The following is a 25592-nucleotide window of genomic DNA, read 5'->3' on the forward strand; positions in this document are numbered from 1 at the left end:
TAATGGCACAAAGAGCCTGTAATTCTTATGACTAGAATATAGGTGAAGGATTTATTTAAGATAAGCAACATCAATATGCTTTGCTTAAAACGAATTAGAACAAACTTAAAATCTTTCTTACCATGATCAGAACAGAATGTGAAATTAGCCTTGGAATCATAATTCTTTTGAAAAACGAAATTAGGGAATTTAGGAATTCCCTTAAAAATATAGGGAATTTTGGCCGGGCGTGGTGGCTCACGCCTGTAATCCCAGCACTTTGGGAGGCTGAGGCGGGTGGATCATGAGGTCAGGAGATCGAGACCATCCTGGCTAACACGGTGAAACCACATCTGTACTTAAAAAAAAAAAAAAAATTAGCTGGGTGTGGTGGCAGGCACCAGTAGTCCCAGCTACTCGGGAGGCTGAGGCAGAAGAATGGCGTGAACATGGGAGGCAGAGCTTGCAGTGAGCCGAGATCGTGCCACTGCACTCCAGCCTGGGTGACAGAGCGAGACTCCATCTCAAAAAAAAAAAAAAATAAGGGGGGGGGGGAATTTTAATTAAACTTTTATATTATATTATATTTTAATTAATTAATTTTTTGAGACAGAGTCCCACTCTGTTGCCCAGGCTGGAGTACAGTGTTGTGATCTCGGCTCACTGCAACCTCCACCTCCCAGGTTCAAGTGATCCTCTCACCTCAGCCTCCTGAGTAGCTGGGACTACAAGTTCCCACCACTATGTCTGGCTAATTTTTGTATTTTTTGTGGAGATGGGGTTTCACCATGTTGCCCAGGCTGGTCTCGAACTCCTGGGTTCAAACAATCCTCCCATCTTGGCTTCCTAAAGTGCTGAGATTATAGGTGTGAGCCACCGTGCTCAGCCAACTCTTATCTTCTAAGAAATAGTTTTGATCTTATTTGTTTTTTAGCATTATAGGAAAACATAAAGAAGAAAGAAAAAGAAATCTCATGAGTCCCAGAAGCAATTAGTATAAATGATTTGTTGTGATATTTCCTTCCAGTGTTTTATCCATCCTATTTAAAAATAAGTATTTGAATAGTTGAGATTACACGACATCATATATAGTATTATAGGTTGCTTTTTGCATAACCACATAATGTAAGCTTTTCTTCATGCTTTTACAAATTCTGGAGAAAATCCAATTTTAATTGCTTCAACAAAGTGTATCATAAAGATATCTCAAAATTGCATACCCATTAATTTCCTTGCTATTGGAATTTGGGATGTTCTCTGTTTTTTTTTTTTTTTTTGACAGAGCCTTGCTCTGTTGCCCAGGCTGGAGTGCCGTGGCACAATCTTAGCTCATTGCAGCCTCCACCTCCTAGGTTCAAGCAATTCTCCTGCCTCAGCCTCCAGAGTAGCTGGGATTACAGGTACCCGCCACCATGCCCAGCTAATTTTTGTGTTTTTAGTAGAGACGGGGCTTTGCCACATTGGCCAGGCTGGTCTCAAACTCCTGATCTCAAGTGATCTGCCTGCCTCCGCCTTCCAAAGTGCTGGGATTACAGGCACGAGCTACCACGCCCAGCCTGTTCTTAATTTTTGCACTTACGAATAACACTTAACGGATACCCTTTTGGCCATTTTTATAAAACGTGTCTTGGGATTTTCTGAAATGTTTTTAAAGCCCATTCATGTGTTTAATAGGCACTTTCATTTGCCAGTTGCTGTGCTGGGTGCTAGGGCTGTAGCAGTGATCATGACAGTCCTGGTCTCTGTCCTCATGGGAAGTTCTGTCAAGCGGGGAAATTGACAAGTCGTGGAGTAATCACAGTGCACTGTCGTCAGGACTCTGATGGGGGAGGTCCCACGTGCTGGGGGAGGTCACGGACTCAGGGAAGAGTTCTTCCAGGAGGCAACACCAAGCTCAATGTGGGGGAGGGGACTGGCCAGGTACAGGGGCAGGCAGGGCGGTCTGAAGGAGAGGTGGAGACACTGACGTATAATCGGGGAATAAAATGAAACACAGACAACATTTACTGGAAAGGGATCATAGACCTGAGTGTAAAAGCTGAAAGTATATAACTTCTAGAAGAAAATAAAGGAAAATTATCATGACCTTGAATTGGGCAGAGTTCTTTGATGTGACACCAAAAGCAGGATCCCTGGAAGAAAACGTTGCAGATTGGACTTCGTCAAAATTAAAAGCTTTTACGCTTCCAAAGACACCATTAAGAGAATGAAAGTTACAGACTGGAAGAAAATATTTGCATATTAAATATCTGATAAAGAGTTTATATTCACATTAAGAACTCTTAAAACTTAATAAAAAGAAGATGTACAACCTAATTTTAAAGATGGACAAGAAATATGAGTAGCTGTTTCACCACAAGGTATACAAATAGCTCATAAGCAACCTGGAAGGATGGTTGACATCTTTAGTCTCTGGACTGGCACCACGTGAGGCTCCAGTTCACACTGGAGGCTCAGGGGGCTCACGAGAGCAGGGCTGCAAGGTTTTGGAGACGCTGGACACCTCATGCAAGGCCGATAGGGATGCTGATGGACACCCCTTTTGAATACACATTGGCAGTTTCTTCAGAAGTTACACATAAGTTTACCATATGACCCAACAATTCCCCTCCTAGGTACCTGCTCAAGACAATGGAACACATATGTTGACACAGAAACCTGTGCGCGAGTGTTCCTAGCAGCATCGTCCACAGTCAGAAAACTGGAAAGGGCCCAGATGGCCGTCAGCTGGTGAATGGTCAGCAGAATGCGGTGCATCCCTGCAGTGGAACACCACTCTGCAATGAAGGGACCAAGGAGCACGCGCCCCAGTGCAGACCAGCCTCAGAGGCGAGTTGCTGAGTGCAAGAAGCCAGATGCGAGAGGCGCAGAGCGTGAGTCCTGTGATGTGAAACATCCAGAAAGCAGGTCTCTAGTGGCGGGACACAGCTCACTGGCTGCCTGAGGCTGCCAGTGGTGTGGGGACTAAACTGATTGGAAGTACTCCTGTGGCATCTCTTTGGGGTGCTGCAAGTGTTTTAAAATTGGGTATCAGGCTGGGCCCTGTGGCTCACGCCTGTAATCCCAGCACTTTGGGAGGCCGAGGCCGGCGGATCACCTGAGGTCAGGAGTTTGAGAGCAGCCTGGCCAACATGGTGAAACCCCATCTCTACTAAAAAAATACAAAAATTAGCTGGGCGTGATTGCAGGCGCCCGTAATCCCACCTACTTGGGAGGCTGAGGCAGGAGAATCACTTGAACCTGGGAGGCAGAGGTTGCAGAAAGCCGAGATCACACCACTGCACTCCAGCCTGGGGGATAAAGAGCGAGACTTCATCTCAAAACAAAAACAAAACAAAATGAAACAAAAAAACACTGGGTATCAGTGATGTGTAAATTTACCAAAAATGATTGCATTGCATACTTAAGCTAGGTGGATTTTATACCTCCACACACTGTTTAGAAAGATGAATTTTGGCAAGACTTCAGTGTTGGATGGACACATGATTTCCGCTGAGCCTGCCACCAGGACTTCCCGGGCCTGGACACTTCTGAGCCCATTAGCTTGAACAGCCAGACGCGCAGACTCCCAGCTCTGGCTTTGGCTGCTGAATTCTGCCACTGCTGTCCGTAGAACTGTGGCAGCCGGTGGGCGCTAGGCTAGGAAGGACAGCAGCTTCAGCTACAGTTTCATGGCACGTGCGTACAGGCCTGTACAGAGCACCAGCCGCCCAACAAAAGCTGGAGGTGAGCCCCGAGAGCTCATAAAGGAGATCGCGGCTCTGGCTCCAGCTTAGTGAGCCCCAGCCAGCGCTCCAGCAAAAGGGCAGGGGGTGGCTTAAGGCGAAGAAATGCTAAGGGCAGCTATTACCAAAAGGGAAAAATAACTTGAGAAGAGGTACTTTAACTTTGTCATTTGTCCTGCTAATAAGGCCTCCCCGAAGGTCCCTGCCAGCTGTAAAAGGCAGTGAAGAAAGCAGGTCCTCTAGCTGCTTCTCTTTGCCCACCCCACATTTTTCTCCTGTGTTTAGAATCATTTCCAAAGATAATGCCTCTGACGCCCCATTTTTATTGTCCCGTGGATGCGCTGTGACGGGTGCATGCATGCTCTGGTACCTGCTACCTCTCAACAAGAAGATGTGCCGCTGTGGGCGGCCACCACGGCACTGAGCCTGGGCCCTAGGGAGGAATGTGGATCCCAGCAGGTCCTGCTGAGGACCAGGGGCTGGAGGAGAGGGTCCAGTGGAACCGATTTGGAGTTAAAATGTTTGTTTTTTATTTCTTATTTTAAAAAATTGTATATAATGTATATATTTTTCTAAGGTGACTTCCTGAAATAAAATGTGATTATTCTTTGAGTTTTGATTGTTATTAATCTAATATGAACATTCCAGTGACTTATTCATTAAATTTACTCACAAACATTTATCGACACCTACCATGTGCTTTAGGCCCTGTGCTATAGGACTAGCAATTAATAAAAAATGCAATGAATAAAAAATGCCCTCAACCTAGGCTGCTCCCCTTGTATGAGTTCACAGTCTGGAAGGAGGTACTCAGACTAACTAGAGTCGAATTTGCTGACTGGCCCTGTCATATAAAAACAAAGCAGAGGTTGACCCTGTCTTTGGGGTTCGGAAGGCTTCATAGAACATGTGGTATTCTACTGAGCCTGACAAGACCCACAACACTTGGGCAGATAATCAAGCGTGGAAGAAAACGCAGAGGGAACAACGAGTCAACCAATCCAACAAATACAGACCGTGGTGCAGGAGAATTTGGTGCTGTGACGAAAACACAGCGGGTCAGATGAGATGAGATGTCCAGAAGAGGCAGGCCTTCGAGACAGAAGGCAGGTCACTCTGCGAAGCAGCGTCAGATGGCGAGGCCTGCTTTGCAGGGAGCTTCTCAGGAAAGGCCTCTGCCGAGGAGACACGCAGAGGAGCAGAGCCGGTAAGCAGTGGGTGGGACGCGGCAGAGAGCATTCCAGGGTGGGAGTCAGAGGTGCCCAGATGGAGCCTGGCGGGAGTGGTGCCTTGAGCACTGACAGTGACGAGGGCCGAGGTCAGGAGCAGGTGGCCTGATGGTGTCTCCTGTGGAAATGCGTTGTCCTGCCTTCTCCATGGCCAGGCAGCCATGCAGAGACGCACTGCACAGGGTGAGGCTCACCGGGAGGCAGCCGTGAAGTGCGCAGCAGGCCACTCTGTCCCAGGCCCATTTTGATTACTGCTAGGGTGCTTTTCTGTGTCGCACAGTGGTTCAAGTTTGAGATGCTTATTTATTTGTTCAATACATACTTAGTGAGTACCTGCTGTGTGCCAGGTACCTGGCTAGGTAGGAGCTGATAATGCAGAGATAAAAATACATGGCCGGGCGCAATGGCTCACGCCTGTAATCCTAGCACTTTGGGAGGCTGAGGCAGGCGGATCACCTGAGGTCAGGAGTTCGAGACCAGCCTGGCCAACATGGCCAAATTCCATCTCTACTAAAAATACAAAAAAATTAGCTGTGCCTGGTGGCATGAGCCTGTAATCCTAGCTACTCGGGAGGCTGAGGCAGAATTGCTTGAACCTGGGAGGTGGAGGTTGCAATGAGTGGAGATTGCACCACTGCCCTCCAGCATGAGTGACAGAGCGAGACTATCTCAAAAAAAAAAAAAAAATTGTCCCTGTCTTGAAAAAACTTTTGGTCCAGTGCAGGAGTGGGGAGGGCTAGAGCTACAGGAAGGGCAGCTGAGCCCACAGAGTGCTCGGGGGACACAGGCGTGCCAAGCTTCAGACACTGGTGATTCCCCCTTGCAGTTTCCTCTGCTGCTCAGACCCAGGGGCTGACTCATCTAACACAGACCACATATTAGGGGCCATCTCCTTAAACAAGAGAGTCTCGTTGGCATAGACCTTACTCCTACCTTCCACAGTTTGCCCATAGTCCCACATTGGAGTTTCTCTCTGCCAAGAAGCTCCTGGTCCCCATCTCCTCCTAGGAGACTGGACCTGACCTTTGCCCAACCTCTGCAGCCCCTCCCTGGGGGCCTGACCTTGGCTGGAGTGGGGTCCCTGCTGCCATCTCTTTAGTGCCATGGCCTGTTTAGGACTCACCTCCTTTTCAGTGCCAGCCTGAGTCCCACCCAAGCTCCACCGCTCGTGACAACTGGGACGCTGCAGCTGGGACCGTCAGGGCCTGTGTCAGGCCCAGGCCCTGTGACTTTCCGGTCAAGCATTGTTTTGTTTTGTCTCAAAATCCTGTTGTTTGAGACACAAAATCCTGAGTCTTGGCCATGTTTTATTTTTTTCCTGATACCTTCTCTGCAAATCCATATTGACTACAAACTTTTGCTTGAGAAAGGCTGCCTGCTGAAAGATGGGAAGAAGCCCTTTATGGCAAGGACACAAATCCAATTTTCCTTCCTTGACAGAGGAAGTTTATTTCTTGACTCATGAGCATTAAAGATACTTAAATTCCAAGGAGCTCACCTTGATTTATGATGCAATTATTTCACCAAGATTTGGTTTGGACGCAGAAGCTCCTCTGTCAGAGTCTACATCTGGAAGTCCCCAGGAAACACGTGCCCAGCGCTATGAGCTTGACTTGTGTTAAGCAGCATTTCTTCCCTTGGATGGCAGAGATGTGAGTCTGGAACATTCTTTTCTGTCCTTTGGACCAAGTAGTGTGTGACACCAAGTGCTCCCATGGCATGGGAAGCAGATCCAACTCCGATCCTGTGCGCTGTGACCGGGAGCAGGGCCGGGAGGAGCTGGGCATGGGAAAGACTGCTGGAGAGTGTCTGGGGTGGGGTGGTCCGCAGTCCGCTTAGTTGACTTCATGAGCCATTTTTCGTTGCACTAAGCACACGATGTTGGCTCAAGTATGTTGGACTAATTGTGTGTCTCTGTGGAAATCCTTCAGGGACAGGAAGAAGGCAGTGGGGTACTCAGGAAACCTTCAGGCCCCAGGAGAACATGTCGGCCTCCCCGCTCTAGCCACCTCCTCTGGCTGCCCCTTTGTTTTGTGGCCAGACTTCTCCAGGGAGCCATGTGTGTGTTTAACCTCACCTGTCACGTGCCTCTATTTGTCGTCCACTGGTATTTGTCCCCATTGTGCTACCAGATATATTTTCTCTGTGATCACCAGTGACCTCCTTCCCAACCCACTGTTTGCAGCCTGTGGGGTGGGAAGGACACAACCAGGACAGTTAACGTTGTGGATTCAGCTAAAGTCAGTAGAAGTCAGGTGAGGGCTTACAGGCTGACAGCTTGAGTGCAGGAGCCTCAGGGAGGCCCTGGCCTCTGCGCTGCACGTTCGTCTGGCTTGGCTGCATTGGCCTGTCCTGTAGTCCAGGGCCTCACCTGACTGGTGTGAGGATGGAGCCCCACAGATACTGCCTGACCCCAGGGCCTGGCCCAGCTGCCCTCGTGTGACACCAGGTGTTGGTGGGCATTCCTCACAGTTTGTACCTGTAGGAAGGGGTCTGTGGGACAGCTTCTCGTTTGTCTTTGACCTCAGCTCTCATGTTATCAGCTGGAATGGTTGGTATACGTTTTCCTCTTAAATCTGGATTTTCCCAAGGCACTTCTAAGCATGACATTTTTTAGATTTTGAGAGAACAATGCCCTCATGGTTTATTTGAATCAATTCATTGTTTAATTTTTATCCTCCATAACTTAGTAATTAAGTATTTTTATGCTTCACATACGCATGAGAAATGAACGCTGAGTGAGGGTGTTCATGTTTATGACACACAAAGACCTGGACGTGTCTCATGAGGAAAGCATGAGGCATGTGGCGGCTCACTTTCCATTCCTGATAGCTGGGTAGTGAACTCCATGTGTGAAGCCAAGATTTCCTAGTCTCTGTTTCTGAAATGCATGAGTATGGCGATTTTTCTGCCTGATGTGAGTAATTCTAAAATGGCCTTGGCTTCTTCCTTATTTCTTCTTTAACTTTCTTCTTATTATTTTAGATCTGCACATTCATTGCAACCTTCTTCTGGTGATGAAATATCTACTAATGTATCTGTCCAGCTTTACAATGGAGAAAGTCAGCAACTAATCATTAAGTTGGAAAATATTGGAATGGAACCACTGGAGAAACTGGAGGTCACCTCGAAAGTTCTCACCACTAAAGGTAGGTAGTAAGCAGCTTTGACCCTGGGAATGTTTGTATTGTTTACTTGTAGACGAGATACTTTAAATACTTCGTTTCCAGAGATTCTAAAAGCTTCTTTGTGGATTCAGTGAAAGTCAGTAGAAGTCAGGCGAGGGCTTACAGGCTGAGAGCTTGAGTGCAGGAGCCTCGGGGAGCCTTGGTGCCGTCATGACAGTGGGAAACCGGTTCTTCATGAAAGACACTCAGCAGCGGACAGTGGGACCAAGTACACACCTCTGTATCCCCAGTGCCCTTTCCCAGGCCTCAACATCCATCAGCTACTCAGCAGAACTATTTCTTCAATGAATGGGAGAGAAGCATTAGCAGGCCCGGAAGGAGTCTGTTTGGGACCCCACCCGTAATGCATCCAGCTCACGTAGTTTGGGGTCAGGGGACCTGTGTTGAAATTAGGACTTCACCATTTACTAGCTTAGCTATTTGCCCTTGGGGAACTGTTACTACTGTGCCTCGATTTCCTCTGGGATAAATAGGGGAGGTAGTATTTAGCACATACATTACAAGACTGAACTAGGGAGGTTGTGGTTGGCAGGACACCTGGTATGTCAGAGGCTAGTGAGTGCATTGATCAGGGGGAGTGTATTGTATAGGAGGAGGGAAAGGTATCAAGGGTAATATGTGGAAATAAAACTGGGTAATGTAATACAGTGAGAGAAATTGTAGACTAATGACACCAGACAGAGGATGAAACAGGGAAAGCAAGTCAGCAGGCTTTTGGGGGTGTTTTACGTGCTTCTGACGTATGGGTGAGATGAACCAGGTGTACAATGGGAGTTTGACTGGTTCTGGTTAAGCTTCCAGTAGAGGATGTACTAATCGCACGTTACTTCCTGACAGAGGGCTCCCTCCCCATGCTAATGACATTCTAATGTGAAAAACCAAGTTTATTAGGGGTAGAGCCACAGACCCTCTGGTTAGTTCCAGCTTGAGGGAAGGCCCAGGGCTGAGCTTGGGAGAATTTGCAGGCAAAGAATTATGTCATGAGAGGATGAGTTTGGAGTGTGTAAGAAAGGGTGAATTTGGGCTTGTACCACTCTGGAGAATTTCAGGGTGTCTTGTATTCCCGTATTTCTTCCACTGATTTTGATAGAAATCTGTGTCTGTAGGAAGTAAAGCATGAAGCTTTGCATCTGCATTGTCTAACCCATTCTCCTGGTGGGTCCGTGTCTGCCCTGGAAGGAGCCTTGCCCTGGGGAGTGACCCAGGCCTGTCCTTTAGTGATTTGTGTGCGTGGTCATGGGACTGGAGCCGTGGGGCAGCTCACCTTGTGTTCTTGCTCAGGAGGGCCAGGTGTGCCTAGAGCAGGGAGTGGGGGTGGAGCAGGAACCCTGTAGCTTCTCGGTGCACATTCATTTTATTTTTTCTTGTCTTGAATCCTTCCCTTTTTGGTGGGATTTTTTTTCCTCTTTCCTTTCAGTGCTAGTCACACAACATGGAATAACAAGTATATTTTTTATTGAGCGAGGCCATAAGTGGCAAATTGTTATATGCTAAATAGTTATTAAAAATGCAAGTCTGATGTGTTCATCTTACTACCTTGCCCCCGAGGAGTGGTTCTTGCACTCATCTAAGGCTTTGCTTCAGCCCTAAGGAGGTCACAGTGAGGTGGTCCCATCCCCTGGGAAGCCAGGGCCCAGTATAGAACCTGCTGGAAGTTGTTAACTTGGCATGGTTTCTGCACAAAGATGGCAGAAGAGTAGCATTTTTATTCTACTCTTTCTCTTGAAATCTCCCCCGAACAACAAAGTATGAAGAAACAGTGAAAATAAAACCATTCCCTGTGAAACAAGGAAATCATTTCAACCCCACGCAACAAAGCATCGGCTACAAGTGTCGTGGAAGCTGGGTTAAAGGGAGGGCGAGAGTGGAAGTGGGACTCCGGGAGGACTAAGGAAAAGCTGTTCCCCGAGAGTAGGCAACACAGCACCCAAAAGTACCCCAACAATGAAAACCAGACAGAGGGGCCTGGGCAGGCGCCTAGAGCAGTGGGAATGCAGAGGGGTTACCTTTTCTGTGCCAGGTCTTTGGCCAAGAGAGGGGAGGCCAGGGGTGGGAGGGGAAGGCGGCGGTGGATCTCACTGATCACAGAACCTGTGTGTGAAAGCCTTCACTGCAAGCCTCACCTGCATTTTCAACAATAAAAACACAGGCGGACTGCCTCTGGGATAAGGGAACTAGTGGCATAGCGGCCCAAGCCAAGCTGGATCACAGCTGTCGGGGCTGTGTCCCTCCTCATGTCATTCCAAGTCCAGGCAGGAGACAGGCCACACCGGAACAGAAAGAATCACTATGAACAACGGCCGACAAGTGCGAAGCGTTTGAGAGGCAAAGATAATTAAAGCAACAAGAGGTGTGAGGAGGGAGGCAGCTCCTGCCCTGGGCTGGGGCAGCCTGTGAAGAGGTTGGACTAGTGTGGCCTAGAAGTTGAGAAGAAGTACCCAGGAGCGGCAACTGAGACCTCAGAGGAGTGGCCTGGCTCCGGTGCTGGAGTCTCTGAGCTCGGGGCATCTGGACCTCTGGGGAGGGCACCGTCTGGCTCTGCTGTTCTGTAAAATGATGCTAAGAATGGTACCTACATCTCAGTGATTTAACTGAGAATTAAACGAGATAATATGTGTGAAGCGCTTGGGACAGTGCTTGGCGCATAAGCACTCGGATTTGTTCTCACACAAGTTACTACTTGCTGTGGTTTAGGTGTGTGTCCCCTCCACCTCTCATGTTGAAATATCATCCCCAGTGTTAGCGGGGGGCCTGGTGGGAGGTTTTGGGTCATGGGGATGGATCTCTCATGAATGGCTGGGTACTCGTCTCATGGGAATGAATGAGTTCTCACTCTGTTAGTTCTCATTAGTGCTGGTGCCTCCTCCCCTCTCCTCCCTCACTGTGTGACCTCCTGCTCCCGCTTTGCCCTCTGCCATGAATGGAAGCTTCCTCAAGCCCTCACCAGAAGCAGAGGCCAGTACCATGTTTGTATAGGATGTGGAATTGTGGGCCCAAATAAAACCTCTTCTCCCTGTAAATTAGCCAGCCTCAGGTATTCCTTTATAGCAGTGCAAAATGAACTAATGTACTGCTACTGTTGCCACTACTGCCACCACCACAACCACCAGTATCACCACTGCCACCACCACCATCACTACTACTATCATCGCCACCACCACCATCATCATCATCACCATCACCATTATCACTACCATCACTGTCACAACCATTATCACCACCACCATCACCATCACCACCACCATCATCACCACCACCATCACTACCATTGTCATTGTCACCACCACCATCACCACCACCATCACCATCACTACCACCATCACCACTACCATCACTATCACTACCATCACCATCACTACCATCACCATCACTACCATCACTGTCACTACCATTATCACCACCACCGTCACCATCACTACCACTATCACCATCACCATCACCATCACTACCACTAGCACCATCACCATCACTACCACTACCACTTTCATTATCACCACCACCACTGCCATCACCACCACCACCATCACTACCACTGTCATTGTCACCACCACCATCACTATCATCACCACCATCACCACCACTGTCACCATCACCATCACTACCATTATCACCATCACCATCACCACTACCATCACTACCATCACTGTCACTACCATTATCTCCACCACAGTCACCATCACTACCACTATCACCATCACCACCACCACCACCATCACCATCACCATCACTACCACTATCACCATCACCATCGCTACCACTATCACCATCACCACTACCATCACTACCATCACTGTCACTACCATTATCACCACCACTGTCACCATGACTACCACTATCACCATCACTAACACTGTCACCATCACCACTACCATCACTGTCACTACCATTGTCACCATCACTATCACCATCACTACCACTCTCACCATCACCATCACTACCACTATCACCATCACCACTACCATCACTACCATCACTGTCACTACCATTATCACCATCACTACCACTATCTATCACCATCACCATCACCACCACCACCACCATCACCATCACCACCACCATCACCATCACTACCACTATCACCATCACCACCACCATCACTACAATCACTGTCACTACCTTTATCACCACCACTGTCACCATCACTACCACTTATCATCATCACCACCACCATCACCATCACTACCACTTATCACCATCATCATCACTACCCTCACTACCACTACACCACAACCACCAACTCTCTCCACTGTGACCACCAAAACCACCATCACCACTATAACCACCACAACCACCCCTGTCACCACTGCCACCACCACCGCCACAAACACCACCCCAACCCCCACCACCACCACTACCACTATCAACACAACCACCACCCTCACCACTGCCACCATCACCACCATAACCACCACCACCACCACTACCATAACCACTGCCATCACTGCTACCACTACCACCATCACCATCACCATCACCATCATCATCGCCACCACCATAATCACTATCACCATTGCTACCACCACAATCAGCTCATCAACACAACCACCGCCATCATCACCATCACTACTAGAACCACCACAACCACCACCATTACCACTGCCACCATCACCCCTGTCACCACCATCACTACCACCACCACCACCACCATCATTACTGCCATCCTCGGACAAGCACCATCACCATCACTGCTGCTACCACTACCACTATCACTACCACCACCACCATCACTATTGCTATTGCCACAGACACCACCATTTTGTAGAGTTGTCATGAGGATTGAAGTTGTTCATCAGATGTCTACCCACTTCTCTGCCTAAGGCTACCACCATTCAACTTCTAATGGCATAGATTCATTTCACCTGCCTTTACTTGGTATTTGCAGTCATGTTATTCATTCTGGTGGTGAGAGTGAGGTATATAACAGTGTAGCATTGGGGTTTCAATTTGTTTTTCCCTGATGATCGGTGAAGTTGAGCACTTTTCCAATGTTCTGGTCACTTGTATATCCTCTTTTGTATGAGGCCTTTGCCCTTTTTTCCCCCATTGGTTGTCTTCTCTCTCTCTGTCTGTCTCTATCTCTGTTTCTCCCTCCCCTTCCCCATCTCTCCTGACTTGGGGGACTTCTTTATATATACCCTGGATGTGAGCTCTTTGTTGGTCACATGGCACGACCATCCTCTCCCATACTATAATTTGTTTGCCTTTACCTCTTAGTGGTGGCTTTGGATGAAGAGAAGTTCTTAACTTTAATGTGGTTCATTTAATCATTTTTTATTTTAAAAATGTTGTTTATTTGTGTCTTATTTTAAAAACTTCGTATACTCTTAGTCTTTGAGAAATTTAATGATACTACCTTAATTTCATGCTTTCCTACCCATCCTCCTTTTGGGACCAATTTAGGTAAGGTAGAAAGTGCTTCTCTGGCATAAAAGCCTTCATCTGGTACTCTGAACTTAATTAATTGGTTATAGAGTTTTGTTGATATTTGAACAAGCAAGTTAATATTGAATAACAGAAAATTACAGTCTACGTGGCAAACGTTTCTCACATCTGTAATTTACCTTGCCCTCCCAGCTTAGCAACTGGAAAACGTTTTTGCCTTCCCTCAAATAAACTCCATGGTAATTGTGTGCCCATTATTCATTACAAAATCGCCCATTCTTTCTGAAGCAAAAGTCTTCACCTGCTTCTCTCTTCAGAAATCCGTGAGTGGCTGCTGTCGCCCCTGGCCCCAGTGGCCCTGTGTGGCCCCTGCGGGCCTGTGTGGCGGAGCCTCTGCCCCATGCTCGGCTTCATCTGTGGCCGCTTCTCCTCCTCAGCTGGAGTCGCATTGCTGTCAGGAGCTAATTTTGGCTTCCTGGATGCTCCTGCCATCTGCCATAGATGTGAGGACACACCGTTTCCTCCCCGGGCACGCCGTGCTGACTTCTCCCACCCCTCCTGCCTCCTCAGCTCCGGAGCATTTATCCTCTGGGCTCTGGCTTGGCTGCCCCTTCTGGAAAGCCTGCCTAAGCTGGGGCTCCTGGGTCTCCTCTTTGCTGCCTCGGGCTGCTCTGACTTAGTGCCACAGGAGGTCTTGCCACTGTGTATGGTGATGGCTTGTTTATCGGTCTCTTTCTCTAATCAGGGTATGGTCTCTACAAGGCAGTGCCTGGGTTTTCTCTTTCATTTCCAGGGCCTGGCACATAGCAGGTTCTCAGTACCGAGTAGGTGGTGACGGAAAGACATTTTGTGGCATGGTCCTGTTAGCCGCATTTCCAGAATGAGGCTGATGGTAGCATGCCTGTCCCTCCTGTTGGCTGAGTGGAGGACGTAGACAAGCGTGTGGGAACCACTCTGCGATGTTGAATGTGGGGCATAGCTGTGCCTTAGGTGCTCCCCTCTCCACCCCTGCTCTGTGCGGGTCACTGCTTCCGCTGCTCTGCGTAGATGCCGCCCCTTCCTGGAGAGGCCTGCCTCTGCTTCTTGGTCATCTGAGGTCTCATCTCAAGATCCAGCTTCTGTCCCACCTTTCTAGGCTACCTTAGCCTTTGGTGTTTCCCTTTTTTTTTTGAGATGGAGTCTCGCTCTGTCGCCAGGCGGGAATGCAGTGGCGCGGTCTTGGCTTGCTGCAACCTCTGCCTCCCGGGTTCAAGCGATTCTCCTGCCTCAGCCTCCTGAGTAGCTGGGATTACAGGTGCCCACCACCATGCCTGGCTAACTTTTTGTGTTTTTAGTAGAGATGTAGTTTCACCAAGTTGGCCAGGCTGGTCTTGAACTCCTGACCTCAAGTGATCCAACCACCTTGGCCTTCCAAAGTGCTGGGATTACAGACACGAGCAACTGTGCCCAACCATCCTTGGTGTTCCTTATGCCTCAGACTTCATCTGGAACTTATTCTGTATCAACCAGCATTTCCATCCTCAAACTTTTATTATAAAAATACTGAACCATGCAGAAGAGTTGAAAGAATTTTATAGCAAACACTTACATACCAACCATCTAGGTTCTGTGATGAACATTTTGTTATATTTGCTTTATTACATATCTATCCAGCCTCCTATCCATCCTTTAATCCATCTCGTTTATTTATTTATTTATTATTATTTTTTTGAGACGGATTCTCGCTCTGTCACCCAGGCTGGAGTGCAGTGGCAGGATCTCTGCTCACTGCAAGCTCCGCCTCCTGGGTTCACCGCATTCTCCTGCCTCAGCCTCCCGAGTAGCTGGGACTACAGGTGCCCACCATCATGCCTGGCTAATTTTTTATATTTTTAGTAGAGACGGGGTTTCACTGTGTTAACCAGGATGGTCTTGATCTCCTGACCTTGTGATCCGTCCACCTCGGCCTCCCAAAGTGCTGGGATTACAGGCATGAGCCATTGTGCCGGGCCCAATCCATCTTATTGTTTTAATGCAGTTTAAAGTAAGTTGCAGATTTCAGTATATTTTACCCCTAAATGCTGTAGCACGTGTATCATTAACTAGAGTTCACTTTTTTTTTTTGGTAAAATACATGTGCAGTGACATGTACAAATCTTGTGTACCATTTATTGAGGTTTAGAACTACATGGCTCTGTCTAACGCAAACCCTTATCAGGGCATAGTATAGAACGTTTCCGCCACCCCAGAAAATTCCCACATGTTCCTTCCCAGCCAATCCTTGCCCCAGCCCTGGGGCAAGCCACTCTTTCCATTTACCTGGTCGGCCTAGTGAGCACTTCCTAGTGATGATGTAGAAGGTGGGGAGCACTGTGGCAGCGGGACAGAATTCCAAGGGAGATGCTTTTGGCGGTGGTTCACGCTGCGACCATCAACATGGTCGTCTTCTCTCCCCAGCCCTCAAGCATAGCTGCCCGTCATGGCTTGCCCAAGCCTTGTCTGTCTTTGTTATTGTGTAGTTTTCTGTGGTTCTCTCCAGTCGGGGTCCCCAGTCAGTCAGAGGATGCACAGGGCACATAGGGCCACCCCAGCTTTATGCACAGGGAAAGCGAAAGCAGAAGAGGTGGGTGGCTGGCCTCGGGTCACAGGTCAGCTGCATGAGGAACCGGAACAAGAACGAAGGCCTCCTCCTTCCCAGCTCTTGTGACTTTACCTGTAATCATGACAAATGTAAATAGCATGGCAGAGCCATTTTCAAAACAACAGGGTTACACGTGAAAAATGAAAGCTATTCATTCTTTTTTAATTCTTGTTCCAAGCTGCAATACATTTACATGTGGAATTACATTAACGAAAACAAACCATCAGTTTCCAAAATACACAAAGGGAGTAATTCCTGTCACTTTAGTCCTATAGCACCGAACTGCCAGCATCAGTGAACAGAGGACCTGCTCTGAGGACATGGGAATATGAGCAGGAGCTACTGGTGGTAGGGAGGGTGAGGGAGACAGAGCAGAGACAGTATAGGACTTGGTTGTGGATGTTAACTGTAGGAGACGGTATAGGATTTGGTTGTGGGCGTTAACTGTAGGAGACGGTGTAGGACTTGGTTATGGGCGTTAACTGTAGGAGACGGTGTAGGACTTGGTTGTGGGCGTTAACTGTAGGAGACGGTGTAGGACTTGGTTGTGGGCGTTAACTGTAGGAGACGGTGTAGGACTTGGTTGTGGGCGTTAACTGTAGGAGACGGTGTAGGACTTGGTTGTGGGCGTTAACTGTAGGACGGTATAGGACTTGGTTGTGGGCGTTAACTGTAGGAGACGGTATAGGACTTGGTTGTGGGCGTTAACTGTAGGAGACGGTGTAGGACTTGGTTGTGGGCGTTAACTGTAGGAGACGGTGTAGGACTTGGTTGTGGGCGTTAACTGTAGGAGACGGTGTAGGACTTGGTTGTGGGCGTTAACTGTAGGAGACGGTGTAGGACTTGGTTGTGGGCGTTAACTGTAGGAGACGGTGTAGGACTTGGTTGTGGGCGTTAACTGTAGGAGACGGTGTAGGACTTGGTTGTGGGCGTTAACTGTAGGAGACGGTGTAGGATTTGGTTGTGGGTGTTAACTATAGGAGATGGTATAGGATTTGGTTGTGGATTGATTTTTATTTTAGCATTATCTTTATTCTAAGCCCATTGAGCTTAGCTTCTTTAACTGTCTCTAAAATGTCTGCTGTATAAAATTTTGCCACATGGGATGAAACACCCTCTTCTCTGGGTTCCCATATGATTCTCTTTGTACTACGATAGAGTTATTTTATATCTCAGTAGTAAGAACGGCTTTTACTCAGCTGGGCGTGGTGGCTCACGCCTGTAATTCCAGCACTTTGGGAGGCCGAGGTGGATCACAAGGTCAGGAGCTCAAGACCAGCCTGGCCAATATGGTGAAACCCCCTCTCTACTAAAAAATACAAAAATTAGCTGCGCGTGGTGGTGGGCGCCTGTAATCTCAGCTACTCGAGAGGCTGAGGCAGGAGAATTACTTGAACCCAGGAGGCGGAGGTTGCCGTGAGCCGAGACTGTGCCATTGCACTCCAGCCTGGGCGACACAGTGAGACTCCGTCTGAAAAACAACAACAACAACAAACTAAAAAGAATAGCTTTTACACTTAGTGCTCTCCACATACCAGGTCTGTGGTACTTCATGTAATTTTTTTCTGATGAAATAATCGCAACCAGTGTAAGAGGTCTTTTTGGGTGGGTGGTGGTGGTGGTCTGTTTATTTCACTGCTGCATCCTTAGCACCTAGGAACTAAGAGCAATGCTTGCCACATAGTAGGTGCTTACATAGTATTAACACTCTTACCAGTTGTATAGGGTTGTCGTAAGCGTGAAATGTTAACGGAGGATGGGGAAAGCTCTTGGGACAACGTTGAGCTTGTTTGCTTTATAGATAACAGTTGTTATTGGTGTGTGCATCGTTTCTGCAGACCACGTTTGCGTGCCGATGCCTGATGCCTGCAAGAGCCTGCCTGTGAACCCTACATCTTGTCCTTACCCTTTTCCTTTTCCTTCCATCCCTGACACCTTCGAGGCACCAAGAGTCCCATCAGGGGCCCCCTCTAGTCTCTGCACACTTCTTCACTCCCTCAGAATAAACTGCTTTTTCTTCGGACATCAACCTTCAGATAAAGAAGTTTCTTGCTTTGTTTTCTCCTCTCATCTTCTTTGCTTTCTTGACTTATTTTAATTCTTACTATTACAGACTCCCTTTAAAATCCCCTGCATTTTAAGTTTATGGTAAGGATGCACGATATTAAGGGTCAGACAGACCTTTGTGGGCCTCTCAGGAGTCTAGACTGTCACTGGGGCTTTTATGGGGTGAGTGTGTCCCTGTGTTCACAAATCCCTAATACAACGATGAATAGGTTTTTTTTTTTTTTTTTTTTTTTTTTTTTTTTTTTTGAGATGGAGTCTCGCTCTGTTGCCCAGGCTGGAGTGCAGTGGCAGGATCTCCGCTCACTGCAAGCTCCGCCTCCCGGGTTCACGCCGTTCTCCTGCCTCAGCCTCCCGAGTAGCTGGGACTACAGGCACCCGCCACCACACCCGGCTAATTTTTTTTGTATTTTTTAGTAGAGACGGGGTTTCACCGTGTTAGCCAGGATGTTCTCAATCTCCTGACCTCATGATCCGCCCGCCTCGGCCTCCCAAAGTGCTGGGATTACAGGCGTGAGCCACGGCGCCCGGCCACAGAGATGAGTGTTTATAACCCACCCCATTTCTGGACAAGGAGGGTCTAGCGATGGCATGCGATTCTTCTAATTTGAATTTACGTGTAAGCAAGTGCTTTTTTTTTTTTCCTTTTTAGACAGTCTCACTCTTTCACCCAGGCTGGAGTGCAGTGGTACAGCCTCGACTCACCGCAACCTCCGCCTCCCAGGTTTAAGCGATTTTCCTGCCTTAGCCTTCTGAGTAGCTGGGACTCCGGGTGTGAGCCACCACACCTGGCTAATTTTTTTTTTTTTTGTATTTTTAGTAGGGGCAGGGTTTCACCATGTTGGCCAGGCTGGTCTCGAACTCCTAAGCTCAAATGCTCTGTCTGCCTCAGCCTCCCAAAGTGTTGGATTACAGGCGTGACCCACCATGCCTGGCCACTTGTAAGCAAGTTTTTATGTGTAGATTGTGAAAGACATGAACTCTTGCTTTTGCTTAGTCATAGATTTCATTATAATAAAGCTCAAATTAAGAAACATTTACTGTATTAGCTTTTCCACAAATGTTCGAAGATATGTGTATGTGAGTGTGATACAAAAAGAAACATATACATACCTGTATACATAAATGTACATACTGCTTAATTTCTTCATTCTTCTGTTTAATATTTTAACAAAAAATGATGGCTTTGTATTGTTATAATTAAAAATTCATAAATGTTTTGAGGCGAGATTCTCTTTATTGCTTTTCTCATGAATGTTGTACCAGAGCATCCCTGGAGATAGAAGCTAATATTAATGGCTTCTTACATGTCTCAGGTTCACAGCAGCAGTAATTCCTCTGCTATTATCAACATAAAGTAACCAATTTCACTTGATAGCCCTTACCTAAATGCTAGCATTTAAATAATGACTATTATTTCTGAAATGAAATTTCACAGGGGAAAAATTGGTGACAGATGCTCCACTGTCAATTGATGGCTCTCTTGTTATTCCTGCAGCATATTACTGTGTAGGATTCTGCAAAGCCCCTTCAGACACCCAGTTCTGTGCCACAGGAGGGAAGGGGGAAAACAGAAAGGCCCACTTTTAAGGTGCAAACACATATTAAATCGGACGACCAAGCTATTCAGCTTTCCACAGTGCTGTGGCTACAGAAAAATCATCTCTGCACTGTGAATTTCATCTCTTATTTCTTAGCTACAAATACCTTGGTTATTTGGCATCAGAGGGGAATAAGCTGTTCCCATGTGTGTGGATTTGCTTGTTATTTGAATATGTCACTCTTAAGCTACAGGACTTAATACACAAATAAGCAGTGTGGTTAGACATCTTCTGAGCATACCTTATACTTGGAAATAGTAGGATTCTGAAGGTGGGACTTGGAACGTTCTTCAGTTACTGGCCTGGGCGCGGCCTGGGGGTGCAGTGTGGAATCTCTTCTCGCACTCTGCTGCTTCTGCGTTGGTGGAACAGGCCGGCCTGTCCCTCTTGGTTTCTGTGTGCTTTTCCTCTCTCTCTCGTGGCTGTCGCTGTTGCTCGTTGCCTCTCGGCGCAGGTTGTCTGGCACAGCCTCTGTTCAGCTAGAATGATGACAAGAACGTGGGTTTGGGCGTCTCATATTATTAGCTGTGTGACTTGTCTTGAGCCAGTTGACCGACTGCTGGAGGCTTGGTGTTCTCATCTGGATACTTACCGGGATCCAGTCCCTCTCATTCGGTCATCCCAGAACACGCGCTCCTGTCTCTGGAGGACCTAACACAGTGCTTAGCATAGGGTGGGTGGGGTGGGAGTAGCTGTTTAGTTGCAGTCCCAGGACTGATGGTTTGGCTTCCTTGGTCTGCCAGGGCCTGGAAAACCAGCACATCCAAATTGTTAAGGCTGACTCGAAATAAGCAAATGCGCGCCCCGCTTGAGGAGGACAGGTGCCTTTGTCTGTGTTTCCTGGCTTCATCTCTCTCTCTCTCTGTCTCTCTCTTCCCTCCCCCTCCTTCTTTTTTTCCTTAGGATGTTTCAGAAACTGTCTTAGCTTTCCCCTTGTTCTCAGACTTTCTGGGATGGTGAAATGTAACAATCCCCAGATGAATAAAGGTATACTTGCATTAAAACCACAGCAAATCCAAACTAGAAGCCACTTAGTAGAGTCAGCATAAGCCCTGCTCATTACACAGGGAAGGAAGCTGGGAAAGGCAAGAGGGTGAGAAGCACTTTGGGAGGCCACGGGCAGTGCCCAGGAAAGGCAAGAGCGCGAGAAGCACCTTGGGAGGCCGTGAGCAGCGCCGATGGGGAGGAGACGGTTGGCTCCTGCTGACAAAGGGAAACCTGTTACTCGTGCAATTCTCAGGACCCGAGGGGTTCGGTAATAAGCTGGCTGAAGTGCCATATGAGAGCTACCCACCCTACTGGGCTTTCTAACTTTCTGGTCTGGTCTGTTTCCGAGGTGCTTTTCTTAGGCTATTTTTATATAGTTGTTTTCTTAAAAAAAAAAAATTGCGGCAAGGCAGGGCGAAGTTTTAGAAATCAGTCTTGGAGAAAAGTGGCTCCTGCTTCTTGGTATTGTCAGAGCGGAGCGTCTTGGGGAGCAGGGGGAAGGATTCCGTTTCTGCCATCTCTGCTTCAGTTTTGACACCAAGTCCCACTTGCATATCTGGGCGTGGACAGAGGTAGAGATGGAGCTGAGGACAGCCGCGGCAGCCGGCTCCGGGTAGCCAGGCCAGCAGACTAGTCGGAAGCCCCTAGGTCAGGCCTCCCTCAATTTTCAAGTTACTTATGATGGTCAACATTATAATATTTAGGATCAGATGGACTTTTGTTAGAGTCCTGGCTTTGCCACTTACTGGCTGGGTGACCTGGACCAAGTTACTTGTGTCTGTGACCATTGTCCCTCCTAGTGGAGCTACCACTCCATAGCTCTTCTGGTTGTTATACTACATGTAAGGCACTTAATACAGTACCTGGCATGAGTTAGGGCTTGGTAAATGCTAGTTCCTCCTGTAAGGTGCTGTTATCTTTGATGCTGCTGCCATTGTCATCTTATAAAAATGTCAACTCATTTGTCACCTTTCTAAAACCTTTCTGAAATCATTTTCCTGTCCCTGGTTTCTTAGCCCAGCATTCAGTGAAATCCATCCTGTGGCTGGCTGCCCGCCTTTTCCCTTCCCTTTCTTTCTTGCACACTTCCCCAGTACCCACTGTGCTTCAGGTATTGTGGCTTAGGGAGCGGGACCACAGTCATCCCTGTCCTCCTGGAGCTCTGAGAGTCATGGGAGGCTCAGTGGTGAACAGGTGCAAGGTGTCCCGTGAAAGCAGTGGGCAGGGCGGGGGCAGCAGAGGGATCGTCCTCTCTGCTCTTTTTGGAGTGGTTGCTCCCTCTGGTGCTCCCCTGTCTGTCTTTATGGCTGCCAGCTGCTCTTGCCTTTGGTGGACTCCTCAGCAGCCCATACTGAGCACCTCCTACGTGGTGGCCATCGTGTCGGGCACTGGGGACACCCAGGTGAATGTGATCCAGGGCTCCACCCTGGGGAGTCAGAATGTACCGCCACAGCCCTTGTACTCCGGCTGTCTTTGAACAAACACACTTTTATGTATTCGGAACTTTGCTTACTCCTAGACGTCCTCTGTGCATCCCAGTCTATCCCTCATTTGCAGTTCCGTCCACTGCCGCCTCCTGAAAGCTTTCCCAAGCCCTTCAAGTAGAATTAATTATGCCACTTCTACTGTCCATTGCCTTGCTGATATTCTGTTACAATAACACTTACCTCACTTGGCTTTGTATTATTCAACAGTCAAACATTTACATCACATTGACATGCCAGTCAGCATGCAGGCACATGAATAATACATGAACCCTGTCCTAAGGAGCTCACGGCTCAGTGTAGGAGGCAGACGTGTGCACTGAATTGAACTGAATTCCAACTGCACATCCTGTATTATTTCTGCTGCATGTTGACTAACCACAGTGAATGGATTTACTGGTGTGTCTCCTAGAAAGACATTGAAATTCCTGAATGACTAAAAGTCATTCAACTTGCTGCCCCCTCGTATATACGATTGCAGCGGCTTTCTGGTACGGTTCAGCATTTTACACATTTCTAGGGTCACACTGGAGAGGTTTACAAAACAAGCTGATCTTAAGACAAAGTGAAATGCCTTTTAATGAGTTCTGTGAGTCCTGACATGTTCAGCGCCTCAGGAGCATGGATGGGAAATAAATAACACAGGGAGGGCTGAGGGGATGAAGACGTCTGGCCTGCCACTTGGGAGCTCCTGAAAATCAAACTCCCAGTTAGTTGTTCGGGGTCTTTGGTATGTCATGTCTCTGTAAAAAAATGAGGAAAAAAGTACACTTCTTAAAATGGAACTACAGCACGATTTCACAGGCTTTTAGGATTAAGCCAGTGAACTTATTAAGGGGTGGGTTGTAGAGCAGAATATTGAGTCCTGGCTATACCCACTTCTGCATGGCCTGAGCAGCTTCCCTAAAATGGGTGTGATGGCAGGACCTATTCAGATAGTCGGTGTGTGGATTTAATGAGTCTGTAGATGTACAGGTCTTAGCACCTGTTTTACGGAAGTGCCCCGTAGAAGTTAGGTGGCTGGTGATGGTGGTTTAAGTAACAGTAGCCAGCATGCTAAATGTTTGTCTCCTCCCCCTGTCTTCCTTCTGGGTTGTGTTTGGTAGGTGGTATTTCTTTAGTTTCACGTCTCCCATTACAAGCCACTCCTGCTGGTCTGGGTGTCTGATGCATCCTGCAGCCATGACCATGGGGAAGCCTGGTGGGCATTCACGGTCCATTTTGACAAGGTTCATCTCTCAGTTGAAGCACGTTTAAGAAATGAAAAGCCATCCCGACGGGCAAGGATAGTGCTATAATTATAGTGTTTGAATTTAGTTGTACAGTCCTGATACGCTAGACTGATAGCTGAAAGAACAAGGTATTTTATAGAGGTCTGGGACCCTAGCAGGTTCACCTTTTACTTCGCAGCAAGTCCTCTTTCAGTTATATGCTGTCCTGGCTTGGGCAATTACTTCAGCAAGCAGTTGTTGAGCCTGTTTTTTGCGTAATGGTATTGTACATTTTACAGAAATTTTTAGATTGAGAGAAGCCTCATCTCTCATCTGGTCCCAGCTTTTGGGGGCTTCTCCTGTAGCCCCCATACCGTTTCTTCCTACAGTCAGAGACAACCTCCCCAGAGGGCAGGGGCTGCATCTTCTTTATCTCTGTCCCCAGAACCTAGCATAGCGCCTGCCATGAGGATATTTTAAGGCTCCGCAGTAAGTGTCCATTGAATGAATGAAATGGGCAGTCATAGAATGTAAAAACCAAGGCTCATCACAGTGCTGCAGAGCAGACAGAGGACTGGGTTAGTGCTCCAAGAATAAAAGAAATTATCAGCAGACATCTAAAATCTTTATGTTCCATAGATTATTATAGAGGAAGAAGATAGCAAGAGCCCTGTGTGTGAGGCGTTTTGAGTGAAATGTCAAATCCATTGCGTGTGCCAGGGAGCGTGTGAACGCAGGGAACAAGTCCAGAGTTAGTCACACAGGGCCACTCTCCCTCTTTTGAACCTCCTTGAGCCCTCCTGTTCCCTCAGGTCGTGTCTGAATGGTGGTCTCTCCGGGGAGTTTGTCTTGTGTCCAGTTTCCTGCCTGATTTCTGTCTCCTCCGTCAGACCATGAGCCCTGGGAGAGTGGTCACTGGCCTGTTTGCCCACTGATGTGTTTTTTTGTGCCCGCTACAGAGCTTGACACACAGGAGATACTCAATAAATATTTATCTGAAGAATGACTACTTACTTTGCCAAAGGACAGTGATGCAGTCCTCACACTCACATCACAGTGATAGCTACAAACAGAAAGATCAACTCACACAGTTGGGTGCAGAGTGCTGGAGTCTGTCCTGGAGGCATGTGCAGGTGTTTGCAGGCGCGGCGGGAGGGCCTCCAGCCTAAGAGCAAGGGGTGGGATGGTTGCACATCTGAGTAGATACCCTGGACCTGGGTATTAAATAGCCCTAGAAAATCCAGCCAGGCAGAGAAGGTAGGGGAAGACATTTCTGGAGTGGGCACATGAGGGAGCAGAGGTCTGGACTTGAGAAAGCATTCTGCATATTCAGGGACCCCATGCTAGGAGTCTGTTGGAGGCATCACCAGATGTCAACTTCTGAAAGGACGCGTGCTTCTTTCCTCCCTCCCTGTGCGCTCATACTGCATGGGGTCCTTTTTCCCACTCCTTGGCTCCTGTTTGGGGAGGCTTCTTTTCAAACCAAGGTGGGTCTAAAGTAGTGTCGTCAGGATGGCACCTCCGAGTGCCATTGGAGGAGAAGTAGAAGGAAGGTGGACAGGTTAGCTCAGCACAGAAGAGGCCCAGGTCGGTGCGAGTGCTGCTGCGTGGACAAGAGGCAGCAACTGCGTTCTGAGCTGCCAGAGGACAGAGGCATGGTGAATGGGTGTGAGGGCCGGGGTTCACCTCTTGACTCCGGGACATCGTAGCTTTGAGGGCTTAGGAAAGCTGCCTGATCTCTCTGAACTTGAGCTTGCTCATTCGAGTGATGTGGTGGGTAATGCTGGCGTATGGAGATTTTAGGGGGAGCCAAGGGTATGCTGTAAGCTAACTACTCTGCACTATGGCTGATGCTCATGCCTCCTCTGTCCTTAGTATAGGAACTTCAGACAGTGCCTGGCACAGAGGGAGAGCTCAAACACCTGAACGCTTATTGGGACTATCCCGTAATGGAAGTAGCAGGAAGTAGCAGGCATGGAAGCCTACGAGCCCCAATCGTTGGTGGTGTTCTTGCCAAACCTGAATAATTATAAGAGCAAACACTTAACTGAAACTCAGTGGACCCTGTGACCTGTCCTAAGTACTCTGTATGTTTTAAACCCGCTAACCTTCACAGCAGCCC

At 47.9% G+C, this 25592-nt stretch overlaps 2 protein-coding genes across 8 annotated transcripts in view; one reads left to right on the forward strand and one right to left on the reverse strand.

Annotated features, from left to right (window-relative positions):
- Positions 1 to 25592, reverse strand: part of CHRAC1 (chromatin accessibility complex subunit 1) — an 873427-nt gene that overhangs the window by 226949 nt on the left and 620886 nt on the right. The window lies entirely within an intron of this gene.
- TRAPPC9 (trafficking protein particle complex subunit 9) overlaps positions 1 to 25592 on the forward strand; it is a 723405-nt gene that overhangs the window by 172835 nt on the left and 524978 nt on the right. For all 4 annotated transcript variants that reach the window (XM_050800232.1, XM_050800231.1, XM_050800230.1 and 1 more), the window contains one exon: positions 7919 to 8082. In XM_050800232.1, coding sequence (XP_050656189.1) covers positions 7919 to 8082 — 164 coding nt within the window. The remainder of the gene's footprint in view (positions 1 to 7918; positions 8083 to 25592) is intronic.

The sequence above is a fragment of the Macaca thibetana genome, chromosome 8 (assembly GCF_024542745.1).
Source record: "Macaca thibetana thibetana isolate TM-01 chromosome 8, ASM2454274v1, whole genome shotgun sequence".
Lineage (NCBI taxonomy): Eukaryota > Metazoa > Chordata > Mammalia > Primates > Cercopithecidae > Macaca > Macaca thibetana.